The sequence below is a fragment of the Labrus bergylta genome, chromosome 24 (genome assembly GCF_963930695.1).
Source record: "Labrus bergylta chromosome 24, fLabBer1.1, whole genome shotgun sequence".
NCBI lineage: Eukaryota > Metazoa > Chordata > Actinopteri > Labriformes > Labridae > Labrus > Labrus bergylta.
This window is the reverse complement of record NC_089218.1, coordinates 7793362-7806098: the sequence shown is the minus strand read 5'-3', so window position 1 is coordinate 7806098 and position 12737 is coordinate 7793362. Positions and strand designations below refer to the sequence as shown.

At 45.8% G+C, this 12737-nt stretch overlaps 1 protein-coding gene across 2 annotated transcripts in view; it reads left to right on the top strand.

The window, feature by feature from the left end:
- pard3ba (par-3 family cell polarity regulator beta a) overlaps nt 1–12737 on the top strand; it is a 155214-nt gene that overhangs the window by 93408 nt on the left and 49069 nt on the right. For both annotated transcript variants that reach the window (XM_065951802.1, XM_065951803.1), the window contains 2 exons: nt 1476–1691; nt 3231–3438. In XM_065951802.1, coding sequence (XP_065807874.1) covers nt 1476–1691; nt 3231–3438 — 424 coding nt within the window. The remainder of the gene's footprint in view (nt 1–1475; nt 1692–3230; nt 3439–12737) is intronic.

Here is a 12737-nt window from a genome sequence, read left to right as displayed (position 1 = left end):
ATAAGAAAAACACAATTCAGAGCTCACCAAACTTAAAGAACAAGGCTTTTAACAATTCAAAGATCAAAGATCCTCACGCACGAAACACACAGAGGTCTCACTCCCACACACACACCACAATACAATACACAATATACGGCCAGGGCCGCAACGCCCCCCATTCCTAAATGACAAACGTTTCCCCCAAAAATGTTTTGTCACTCAGGAAGGACGGTGTACACGAGACAGAGCATCTGCAAAAAATACTCTCTGCACCTTTCTTGTGACGCACATCAATGTGAAATGTTCTGTCAGAACCAGTTTTTCCTTTCTCCTTCACGCTCCACATTTTACCGACATAGATTTTCATTTTTAAGGGTTTTTGGAGAGTCCTTCCAACGGCCGTATCCATCAGGGAGGAAGTGTGTAAGCTAATGGTGCAATGAGCTGATACTGAATTATCCATTAAGAGTTTCAAAGTCTGACTCTTTTATCGACAACAGAGACACCTAAAACAATTGCAAGATGTCTGGAATGACTTCTAAAACCAGTAATTAAGTTAGCATTTTAGCGCCATGGGCTCAAACTCAATTGGTTATTTTTGAATGGGTTGGTGATTAGATGCCTGAAATGAGGACTGCGGTCAACCCAAGCAGAAGAGATGTTTTGCATTTTGTAAGATGACATGAAACACTTTGGTGAACGCCACCACCACGCACGCTTTGACATGTCCTCTTTAGAAGGCGGTTGCTAACAAGCGGCTAAATGAAACTACAGTGCCGTTGTTGGGGTCACAAGGTCAATAAACTATTCACTAGACTGTGGATTCACTAGCGAGTCAAAACTGCTAGTTAGCTTGTCTGAGACATCCTGAGGGCGTAGTGGTGGTGACCCTGAAGCCATGCGGCCATGTTGTAGTTCCCTTGTAGCGTAAGGTTAGCTTTTTACTTCTGGGGACGTCGTTGATGGGAAAAACTTCTTGTGAGAGACTTCTTTGTCTTTAACAGTTTGTGTTGATGCCGCCCCTTTAATACTTAACTGTCTTGAAATCTTCCAGCGACAGACTACTTTCAGCGCATGCTCCCGTTACTCATCTGGAGTTTATTTTCCCAGCTCTCCCTCCATTCCTTATTTCATATCGGCAACCACTGACCCTCACTCATGTTAAATTCCAGCTAGGTTAGCCATTGAAGAAGGAAATATTCCTGTATGAGACAAGTCAGTGAGTGTTTTCTAAGCATGAGGGCAAATTTTGCTAAAAGCTTATGATCTCAGTCCTCAGAGTCACTTTAATAATACAAATGTTGCTGTCTCATTGTATCAGCGGCAGCACATCTTGCTTTTGAGCAATATTCCCTCCTCCTCCATCTTTATGTTCCCCTCTCCTCCCTCTCCTCCCTCTCTCTCTCTCTCTCTCTCATCTTCTGTTTCACATCCGACCACCTCGTCGCTCATGGGCCCTCTTCCCTCTCCCGCGCTTCTCTTTTGTTCCTCAGAGCCTTCAGCCGGTGGAGCGCTGGGTCCGACCCTCGGCCTCATGAAGTCCAGCTCCCTGGAGAGCCTGCAGACGGCCGTATCGGAGGCCGAGCAGAGCCGCATCAAAGCCCACGTGCCCTTCCACCGCCCTCGGCCGCACGTGGTCCGGGGACGCGGATGCAACCAGAGTTTCCGCATCGCCATCGACAAGTCTTACGACGGACCTTCAGAAGATGGTAAGACCTCTCGTTAGCGTTTTAAAAGCAGAGATGTTACGTTTTCAGCTCCTCCTGCCAAAGAGGAAGAGACACCAAACCATCGACTTTAAAGAATGTTCCTTTTTAATGTAAGACTGTCACTGCTGCCATCATAAAGATTTTTTTCTTAGACTTTGTGTCCATTTGAAATGAGACGATCCGCTGCCAACACACATCCCTTAGGCTTTATGGCACACTGGCACTCAGGAAGAGCCCGAGGCCTGCCAAGGGACAGCGCTTAGCTTAAGTACCTTAATGAAATGCAACATGATTTTATCAACTCAGCAATTTAGGACCAGCTACTTTAGATCTTACAGCAGCATATTTTTTAATGCTCTACTTTGTGTTTGGAGTGTGTGAGGGAAATATCCTCCAGGTAAGCTGCTCACTTCAAGTCCTTAGAAAATATCCGAGGTGTGAAACTTGACTGATGTAAGAGCCGGGAAGTTAGACGTCATCCAACAGGATCCCTACAGAAAAGGACCTGAAGATGATGAACTTTAAAAACCTCAAACTGCTGTCTCAGGGCTTTTCTCCACAGTCACCAAACTCCACTGACAAACACAGTGATGTTTACCTCACAGGAGACTTGCTGTTGTGTTGGTGCTTAGTTCATGTTATTGTGTGACTTTTGAGTTTTAAATTGTCATCATGAACATCACATGATGAAGAAACAGTTTACAAAAAAGAAGTGAAGAGGAAACAACAATCGCATCACTCTGGTCAAATCCGGTTATTCACCTTAAACTGTCAGTTTTGTTTGTCTTCTTTTCATCGTCTGGAATATGCTATCATTTCAGAACCTTGATATTTATTCCTCCAGCTTCAGGTTGAGCTGGAACGCAAGTTGGAGTCAGCGTTTCCACTGTGATGGGCGCCATTCTTTAGCTTTGTAACGCCACTTCAGAAAGCAACAGGTGACGTCTTTGAGACGTTGACATCAGGGAGACGGTAAAATCAGGTTTTTTTTTGTCGGTGTAGTGTGGTGGCTTTGAAGAGGAAAATACGATCTCTATTTCTCGATGGGATCTTCCTCAGTGATGAGACCTTTTTTTTTCTGTGGAGATTCTATACGCCGTGTGAAAGACAATCAAATGAGTGACACTTTGATCCGGCCCGTTTTCCTCCAAGTAATAGTCTTAGCCATAACATCCAGTTTCATAGCTGCCTGGTGAGTTAACCTCCTGGAGGAGATAAATCAGCTTGTACCTTTTACTCATTTAGACTCCCGTCGACCATAATGTTTCTCTCCGGTTGGCCTTTGCATGTAGATAAATATTTAACATGGTAAGAGATAGCACTGCAGGTAGAACCCATCCATGTTTAGACACTTGCCTCTGGCTAACCACATGCACTGCTAGGGGGCTGCACAAGAGAAGTGGAGCTGCCTTTCTGAACAGACGTCTCAAAAGCAAAAGTTACACACACATGCGTACTGTGGCTCATGCACCAGCTGTGTCTGTGCATCTACAACGACGTCATACCTCCTAAAAACATTCAACTGTTCCCTCTCTTTAGACGACGACTTCTCAGAGCAGAGCTCCGGTCAGGAAACACCAGCCAGCAGCTCCTCTCGCTACGGCCTGGACGCAGAGGACGGAGACACGAAGAAGAAGAAAACCAAAGGGAAGAAGAAAGAGAAGAAGCCTAAAGGGAAGAAGAAGACGGATGATTCTGCAGAGGATTTCGAGAAGAAGACCAAAAAGAAAGGGTTTAACCTCCTAAGGTAGGAGACTTAAATGTCTTGAGCACAGATTTTTTTTGCCGCACACATTTTGCCAATTGTGGATTTTTCTGCAGCTCAAACTTTGTAGCATCAAGGTGACACTTTCTGATTATTTAGTCGATGATAAATTAAGCACAGCGAGCGACAAACACGGCCTCGCCAGAGCCTTGATTCTGTAAACTGAAAAGGTCACCTGCTTAACAAGAAAAATGTGAGCAAGAACAAAGCAGGTAATGAGGCTTGTGGTTCATCACCCCTCCAAGATCCAGGGCTTTGTGGGAAATCAAGAAAACTGTGGTTACTTTTGTTTTCAGCCGCATTGCTACTGCAGGAACTCTACCCAGGGGGATGGGGACTTGGAGGTGCTCAGTGCTTTTAATGCAGGGACCAGGGTCTACAGAAAGTCCTGAAAAGATCTCAGCTTCAAGGCATTTGAAGAGTGAAGGAACTTTGTGGTTTGGCCTCGCAGTTCTGAAGATTTAACGGGACGAGCGCTCAAAACATACAGAAAGTAAAGCCGTTTTCATACCATGCTTAAATATTTACCACAGAAAATGGGCACTTTGGAAAACAAGTAATGGGCAAGTTTGGGGCTTGCATCAAAGTGGCATTGAAGTTCAGGTTGTGTCAGCTGCTTTCAGATCACATTTAAAGATGCATCCATCCTGTAAGTTTAAGTTCTATGTTAAAAATCAATCAGAGCAGCAGCACTCTGCTCCCTGGTAAAGTTTCAGTAAATGAGCCACTGAGCACTGCAGGATTATGGGACTATCGGCTCATTGGCTATGAACACAACCTTGGCCGTAATGGAGGGTATCCATTATCTCTCAATCCAAGTAAAGTCCCACCGACTCAGTGCCAACCCAAAGCGCTTGTCGCCCTCTTTATCAACATGTCCCCCATCGTGATTGTAGCGCTCCAATCCTCCAGCAGCAGTCCTTATCTATTGGCAGTGACACGGTGTGGTCAGTGTATCACTGCTCTTCCAACACTTGAGATTCAATTAGGCTGCGGCGAGAGATAGCGCGGGGCTGAGCGTCGGGCCTACAGATGGGAGATAAGAATCCAATCGGCCGCAGTGTCAAGGGCGGTAATGGAAGAGATGTTCACACGATGGAGCGGGAAGTGGAAAGAAGGGCAAGATGAAGGACACAGAAACAGAGTCACATGTGTCAGACAGGTTGCACTTACACCTTACACGTGAAGCAGTTCATGTAGGGCTTCATATCCCCGCTAAAATATCCTCGTCTGTCTATTTTGATGCTTTCAACAGTTCAATTAATGCCTCAAATCAAGCCTCACACGGATATGTAGCCGCTGACGCTGCTCGCCGTGTGTGTTTGGAAAGAAATCTCTACATCTGTACTCTGCAAGCACACAGCACCATATCCTCCCATATCATATCTCTGTTTAGACGTTGAAGCTCTTTCTTCTTTAAGTCTTTTTCCATCTCCTTCTCTCTGATTCTCCATCTTTTTGTCATGAACACTTGGAAAGGGACACTGACGCAAGGAGCATGTGTGCAATGAACGTACGGATATGCAGCAGAACAGGCCAAGTTCTCCAAATGTAATTGTACCCTGAAAATGACCCAGGTGTGATCCAAAACAGGAAACGGGGGTCACCCAGGTGAGACGTTCTGGGCTGCTTTAACGGTCTATGACGATAGTGCACACTTGATTTCTTTGACTTGAGTGCACATCAAAGATAATGATCAACTTTGTCACCAGGCCCTTGTGTATCAGCGCAATTACTTTTTGGTTTTTAGGCGTCGATTGTTTTCTACACGCTTGTGTCTTCTTGTGCTGCTTGTGCACATTGTGATTCTGCAGGAACGCTGTGAAAACACAAAGAGACGAGGGGAAAAAGAAAGGGCCAGGAGTCATGATCCTTTCCTCACATTTATGCAAACACAACCCCTAATTCAAATTTTTAGGGACTTATTTCCAATTTAAGCAGAGCATCAAAAAACCACAACAACAACAACAACAAAAAACACATGTACATTCTTAACAAGAAGACACAGACTAACACCTTCCTTTTATATCATTGCAGTAACTCTACCTTTTGTATTGGCAACAATAGAGACAGTGATCCAAGCACACGCTCTGAGTGCTTCTCTGACTCAACAATAGACGTGAGCCTTGTAAAAAAAAAAAAAAAGAAGAAAAGCTCCCATATTGTCGCCCCACACACTCTCCTTTCTCTCCCTGGCCTTTATCTGGCTGGCTTGATCGTTATTGAACTTGAAATATGACTTAATTAGCCAGAGTATTGCGCTGTTCAATCTAATTGCAGCCCTCAAATGTTATTTTACTCCAATGGCAGCATTAGGAAAAGGGCAAATTACAAACACGTGACCTCAATTTACCTCGGCAAAGAAAGCGTGTGCAGCAGCTTGCACAACAAATGTTGGAAGGCGGCCCGGTCCTTTCGGCGGCCGTAAATGTTTGGTTTAGCCTCGCCAGTGTTTGAAGAACATGTTGTTTTTGGCGGCGGTATGTTGCAAACAGCTGGGTGTAAGGTGACCTCTGCAGAGCACATATTTGTTGTGGGAACATTTGTTTGTGGCTAAATCCGTTTGGGATCCTCTTTCTGTGAAGAGCATCATTTCTCATGTACAGTAACCTGGTGAAGAGAGCGTGTCGAGGTTTTGCATCCGTACATGTATTGGCAACATGAATGAGGGATTGGTCACGTAGGAAGGGTTAAGTACGTATAACAACATGTCAAAGGTCCTGACATCAGAGCTATTACGTCTTGTTCAACTCCAACTCGCTGTGATTACAAATTGCTTTAATTGGCTTAATCAGGCTGCTTTTTGTAAAACCAGAACCAGCCGTACCATCGCTCCTCTCAAAGTGACCAGACTCCACTGACAAAAACAGGCATTCAACCTCAAAGAACACGGGAGCTTACAATTGTCTTGATCAGTTAGTTCTTTGACTTTGGTCCTATAAATGGTTAAATGTGTTCCAAACAGACATTGATGATACACATAACAACATGAGGAAAACCAACCAAACCAGGCACTTTGGTAGACTAGCAACGATGTTCTGCAGAGTAAAACTGCTGTTTTTGTCAATGATGTTTGGTGGCTTTGCAGACATCCATAACGTGATTGCTGCTATTTACTAAAACCTCTATTACAGCCTGCAAAGAAGAAGCATTTGAACATATAGGGCATCATGGACTTTTGGCACGACTCAATCCGCTGATTAAGATGCAGATGTTGTGTGATTGAACGCACCACAGCAGCTATCAATTAGACCTTGTCGGGCGGTTATTTTCCTCAAGTGTGACATTAATTCAACCGAGCCGTCCGGCCTCACTTGGAGGGAAGCCAGTACTTTATGTATTTTAGTGCGTGAAAACAAGACTTCCATCAAATTAGACATTTATATCGAAAGAGGTGCTGCATCTTATGCAAATGTAAGAACTGCATCATTGTGCATCCATATTTGAATTGTTTGCAAGTGAACAATGGTGTAAGAGGATGTTGTTTTCCGTGTGAATTAGTCAGCAGGCGTCCGCACTCTGCACTCTCTGTTCTCTGAGTGAGACGGCCTCAGATGTGACTCCTCCACTTTTCCATCAGCAGCCTCTCCCGAAGCAGCCTCTCCCCATCTCGTCTCCCTGATTGCTAAATAAGCCAAGACAAATGGCAGTGCCCTTCAGACCTTCCTCTCCTCGGAGGTTGGCTGCTTGTCTTCTTGTCTGTATTCAGCAGACAGCAGTCGAGTCTTCGCCTGGAACGTCGCCTCGGGGGCCGCCGTGCTGACAGACCGCAGAAAAAACTAACACTGGAGCTCAGGCTGCTCAGCTTTTTTCCTCTCTCTCACCGCAAAGAACAAAGAGGAGAACCTGGTCAGAGGCTTCGGATGTCTCTATCAAACATGGGTGTTTACCTTGCACGTTCTGATCCTTTTTCAAGCCGAAGATATTTATTTATCTTAAAAGTTAAGCTGAGAATTCTTAGCACTTCGAGAACAAAGTTGCATTTTTGTTTCTCATGCTTGCTGAGTCGCTTTGATTCTGCAGCTTATGCTTGAGCTTGTTTTTGTGTGAGGCTTAAAAACACATTCTGGTTTGATCCAACGTGACTTAATCAGGAGGTCAGGGCTTGAAGGATATAACATGTGACTAACCTCCTCCGATTGTGTCATCAACTTAGCGTCGCTCCCGAGTGAAAGGTGAAGCCATGTGTTGTTTGTTTGCAGATGATGTGACGCCATCCGCTTGTGTGTGTGCTACAAATCATATGTTGTGTCATTGCTCAAACTGCCCCACCAGTCCTGCTGGGCCCTGACACATCCCGTCTGCCCCAGCGTCCCCGTCAGTCACTCAGGATCAATGTCGTCCCGACCAGGACACGCCCCGCCGTGACAGCGCACCAACAGCAATTTGAAGGGACTTGAAAGCGGGCGTTTTTTTGATCCGCTGTTTACAAATCCACATACAACATGATATATCCTCTCCCCACACTTCTGTGTTTGCAGCGCCCTGGAAATCCGACAGGGAAGCAAGCCAATTAGGCACCGTCCGTTCCGCTCTTATCCTATCGCAGAGCAGCAGGATGCGCCGGGTTGAAAGGTAGTCACTGGTGGGCTGTGCTTGACAGAACCAAAGCCTCGTTGTCAAACTGGAGGCGCCCGCTGCAAGATGCTTTCTGATGGATTACTGCTGTTATTGTGCTCTCCGCCTCCTCGCTCCCTTCCCCTGTGCCCTTGTTCCCTTCCTCTCTTAGTTTCACTTTCCGCTGGCTGTCCTCAAATCATTGTTCTCACTTTTACCCACCTTCACTTGGACCAGAATCTCTCATATTGTGACATTAAGCCTCATAGGTCCAGACATAAGAAAATGAAAAGTAGGAAGTTAGGAAGGAAGGACAGATGACACTATTTTTAGTAGTTTTTGGTTGTGCAAAGTGTTGCTCGGCATACCAAACCCCCTGTGACATGTTTGTGAGGGTGTGTCAGTGCTGACTCTAAGCTGTGACTGGGGGGGTAAATCGAAGGTGCATCACCTAATCCCAGCGTTGGTGAACGCACTGCAGGTGGATTTCTTTGATCCACCATCTCATCTGGCATTTACGGCCTGTTAGCTACACTCATATGGAGCGCAGCCTCCCGGAGAATATTCATTAATGTTGGTATTCTCTTTAGTAAAATATGCATAAGGCTATACATTTTGCACACAGGACAAAAGCCGTCTCTTGTGGTGAAGCATTATCGCTCGCCCTCTCTTCATCTCCATTCATCTTCACATCAATAATTTATGCCGAACCACAGATCTCGTTCTTTTCCAACACTTGACTTGTGTGGCTTACTAATCAGGGCTGCCTTAACCGAGCGTTCCCCGGGACTGTAAGGTCCTGCAAACTCTCCTCATTCACTCGTGCATGTGGAGTCTGCGTGTGTTTGTTTGGCCAGAGGTTGGAATGATTGAAGTGGAGACAGCAATCATGCAAATCACGCTCATGGCAGCTCTCGTATCTGCTGCTGATTTAAGCAACACGTTGAAGAAACCAGAGTTAATTAATCGTGTGTGCATGAGTGTGAAGATATACGATATATGGGAACCTTTTTTTTCTTCTTTTTTTTTTAACTGGGGCCTGTTTGCACAGATTTGTAAGGTGGAAATTAAAGGAACATCTTTTTTGAAATGCTCCAATGATCGCATCAGAAGGTAGCCATGACAACGGCTGTGATGGCTGAAAACTTTTACAGTAAATGCTTTTAACTTTGTTGTTTTTAAGAAGTTATAGAACCCCCATGTACATACTAAAAAAATACTTTGTGCTTGCATATTTCCTATTATTCTGTTCCAGTTATTTGGCTCTCCAGCATATTTCCCAATACTTTTTTACCCTACTTACCCTCCAATCTCCCAAAAAAGTGCAGAGCCATTAAAATACTGTAAACAAGCAGCAGAAAGTCGTCCTTCATAGAGGAAGAAGTAGTCCTATAATGACAGCTTTTCATCTTTCTCTTCATAATTCAGCTTTGTGCACAATTTGCTCCCTGCAAGACCCCCCCCCCCCCGAAAAAAGCTGCCAAGTCTTTTTCCAGTTGTTGAAAATTAGCTTTCTCGCGTTAGAAACCGCCTCCTGTACGCCGCTATTGAGGCAACATTCTAATTTACAACTTCGCCTCGGACGCAAACAGATACGGGCGCTATCACCGGCGGCAGCTGCCGGGAAAAAAACAAATTAACTTTTTTTCCCCTGCGTCTCTTTCCCCCCCTCTCCATCCAGCGCGATGGGCAGCTTCCCTGAAAATGATGTGCGGCTTTATTGGCGTTGATGTGAGCTGTCAGTCAAATATCTGAAGGAAGGAGGAATTGACGGTGGAGATGATGAGGAAATCCTCATGCATATATATCAGCTGATAAAGGGGCAGTCACAACAGACCCCAGCCTGTCCTCCCTGCCCCGCCTTCTCTCTCTCTCTCTCTCTCTCTCTCTCTCTCTCTCGACATGGTTCAGCCTCCTCCTTGAAATCCCACACCAAAGACTTTCATATTTCTTGTCTTTCATGCCCCAACTACACCTGCCTCCTTTTCCTCTTCTTCAGCCTCTCCGCGTCTCCTTCTCTCTTACAGCTTCAGGAGGGAGGGGGGGGGAGGCAGGGATGCCGACTCACTCCTCTCTCTCTGCCGTTTGACCGTGAAGAAGCTCCAGCGGAGCAGTTGAAGAATTAATTGCTTTATTCATAGACCTCTAAATAACTTGTTTACCTCCGCCTTCAAGCGTTTCCCAGGAAGTTTGGGAGACACAAGGTCTACACTTTTAAATTGTAACCACTCTTCCTCAGTCAGCCGGTTAGTCTATTATAAAACAGGGTTTCTATTTTCACTTAAGGGGACTTTGGACTTTAAATAAGAGATACAAAAACCTTCTTTCGGTAAATTGTTTTAGCCACCAGCCATGAGACGGGCCGTGATGGCAGCAACATTATCTTTCAGGGCAAATGCACCCAATCAAAGTGGGTAAAATAAAAGTGCCTTTTTTCCTGTGACAGTCGCAGATTGTTTGTTGTCTCTGAATGTCTGCCAACTTAACAAAAAGAAGCGTTACAACTTGTAAGCAAAATATTCAAACTAGGCCCCTCCTCCTGGGCTCGTCGCCCCCCCCCCCCCCCCCCCCCCCCCCCCCCCCCCCCCCCACACGGCCACTGCAGGCCAAGCTACCTGAGAGCCGACACAGGGCTACTGACATTATCTTTTAAAGAGTAGCAATTGTGATAACCAGAAACAGCCGCAATTTTATTTGTGCATGTTTGCTTTAAAGCGAGAAGACAACATGGAGGTTGATGACGGGGAAAATGTTTCGCTGATCTCACAAGAGGGGAATAAAACGTGTTTCTATCTGCCGTCATGTTGTGGTCTTCGGTTGAGAATCGAGAGGTTTGTTTTCCAGCGATCATCAAACCAGAGCAGCTGTCCCACTTTGTGAATGATGGAGATTTCATTTAGAAGGGAAACTGTTCATTTTCATTTCTACCGCTGACATCTGCTGAGATACATGATACCCACATTCATACAGTGAGTTATTACCCATAATGCTAATGATCAAATGAGACAGTGAGCATCCTTCCATTTGTGTTGATCAGCGTCACCATCCATCAGCCCCGATCGAGTTATGACATTTGAATTGACCCGGAGGGGACGGCCGCTTTTTGGAGTGCAGACACATTCGTATCAGCGAGACGGCCTCGGCGACATTTCAGCGAGCGACCCGCCCATCACTCACCGGCCAATTAAAGGTATTCATGTGGCCACAGGAAACAGTCACGACCAATTAGCATTTGATCTTGCATGCTCAGGCGCGCACATACACAGAGAAGCACAGGGCGCCAGGAAGTGATTACACCTCCAATGGCTGTTCTGTCCTCTCCAGTCATCTTCATGCCACGAGTGATCGATGGACTTCCTCTGTCATTTAAGGTCCGCTAATGACACTCACATCCAAAACAAACACACACACACACACACGCACACACACTCTCCTCGTGCCCCCTCACATATCGCGCACTTAAACACACACAGAGTTCGACCTCTTGCCTTCTAGACGGAGAAGGTTAAGTGTTTCTTGTCTGAGGGTGTGTGGAGGGCCGCAGGAGCCAAACGTCTAACCTTTCCCAGTCTGCCAATGGCTCTTGTCTGTTGCCGCGGTGACCTAGCCTTTTTCACCTCAGCTCGGGGAAATGTTAAGAATTTAGAGCACCGACTTCACAATTCAGACGAGGGAGGCAAAAATCTCATGTTTATGTTTCCCAATTTGGATATTTCTTTCAACCTTCATGGGTTGTCCTGTCAGCAAATGAGGAAAGAAATGTGTTTGTGGCGCTCGTCACTGGAAAAATGACATTTAGTAAATCTCTCTCCTCCTCATACTTGTCTCTGTCTCTTGCTATTGTCCTGTCAATTAAAGGCAGAGGCCATAAAGACCCCGCACCCTGTCTGCACACATGATTATTCAACACTTACCGCCGAGGTAATAACCTCATGTTACTTTCATCTCCATGGTGACAATGCAACACAAGAATAGCATGATTCTTCCCCCCCCCCCTCTGTGTGTTGAATATCTGTGATAATCTGAAACAGGAAACGTTCCAGTTACTGTAACACGCGCAAACCACGTCCCGCAGTGTCGGGGTGTTGAGAACGAGGAAGGAGCGCGGGCAGCCCAGTGCTCTCCTTTTAATATTAATGGCTTCCTCGACAGAAGTGGGAAAGGCAAGAAAAAGAGACAAGACAAATTGCCGGCGGCGACAGACTCTACGCGGGAACACTAAAATATGCCACAAATCAGAACGCAAACAATTAAAAAGGAAAGCCCATATTTCACCAGGCGGCCCCTGGTTCTCTCCCTCGGTTTCTCTCTCTCTCTCACTTTGATCGCCTGCCTGCCTGCCTCTCTCTGTTTCCCCTCCTCCCTTTCTCTTTCTTTTAATGTCTGCTTTTGTTTGTCACTTGATCTAAATCTGACACAGTTCTCTTTATTCTGTCTTAAACCCGACTAAATGTCTTAGCTTTTTCCCTCCAACGTTTCCTCGTCCGCCATGTAGCCAAATATTCCCCTCTTGTTTCCTCGTCCTCCCATCTTTTCTCATCTTTGTTTTCTCCCTCCTCCTTACCACCTCCTCTTCCTTTTCTGTGTCCCCTCAGTTCTTACCTTTTCCCTCCTATCCTGACGCCTCCGTCCCCTTTTGTCTCTCGCCCCTCCCTCCATCACTCTTCCCCTCCTCTGTCTGAGTGAAGCGTCGGTACTCGAGGGGACCGGCCGCGCGTTGATTA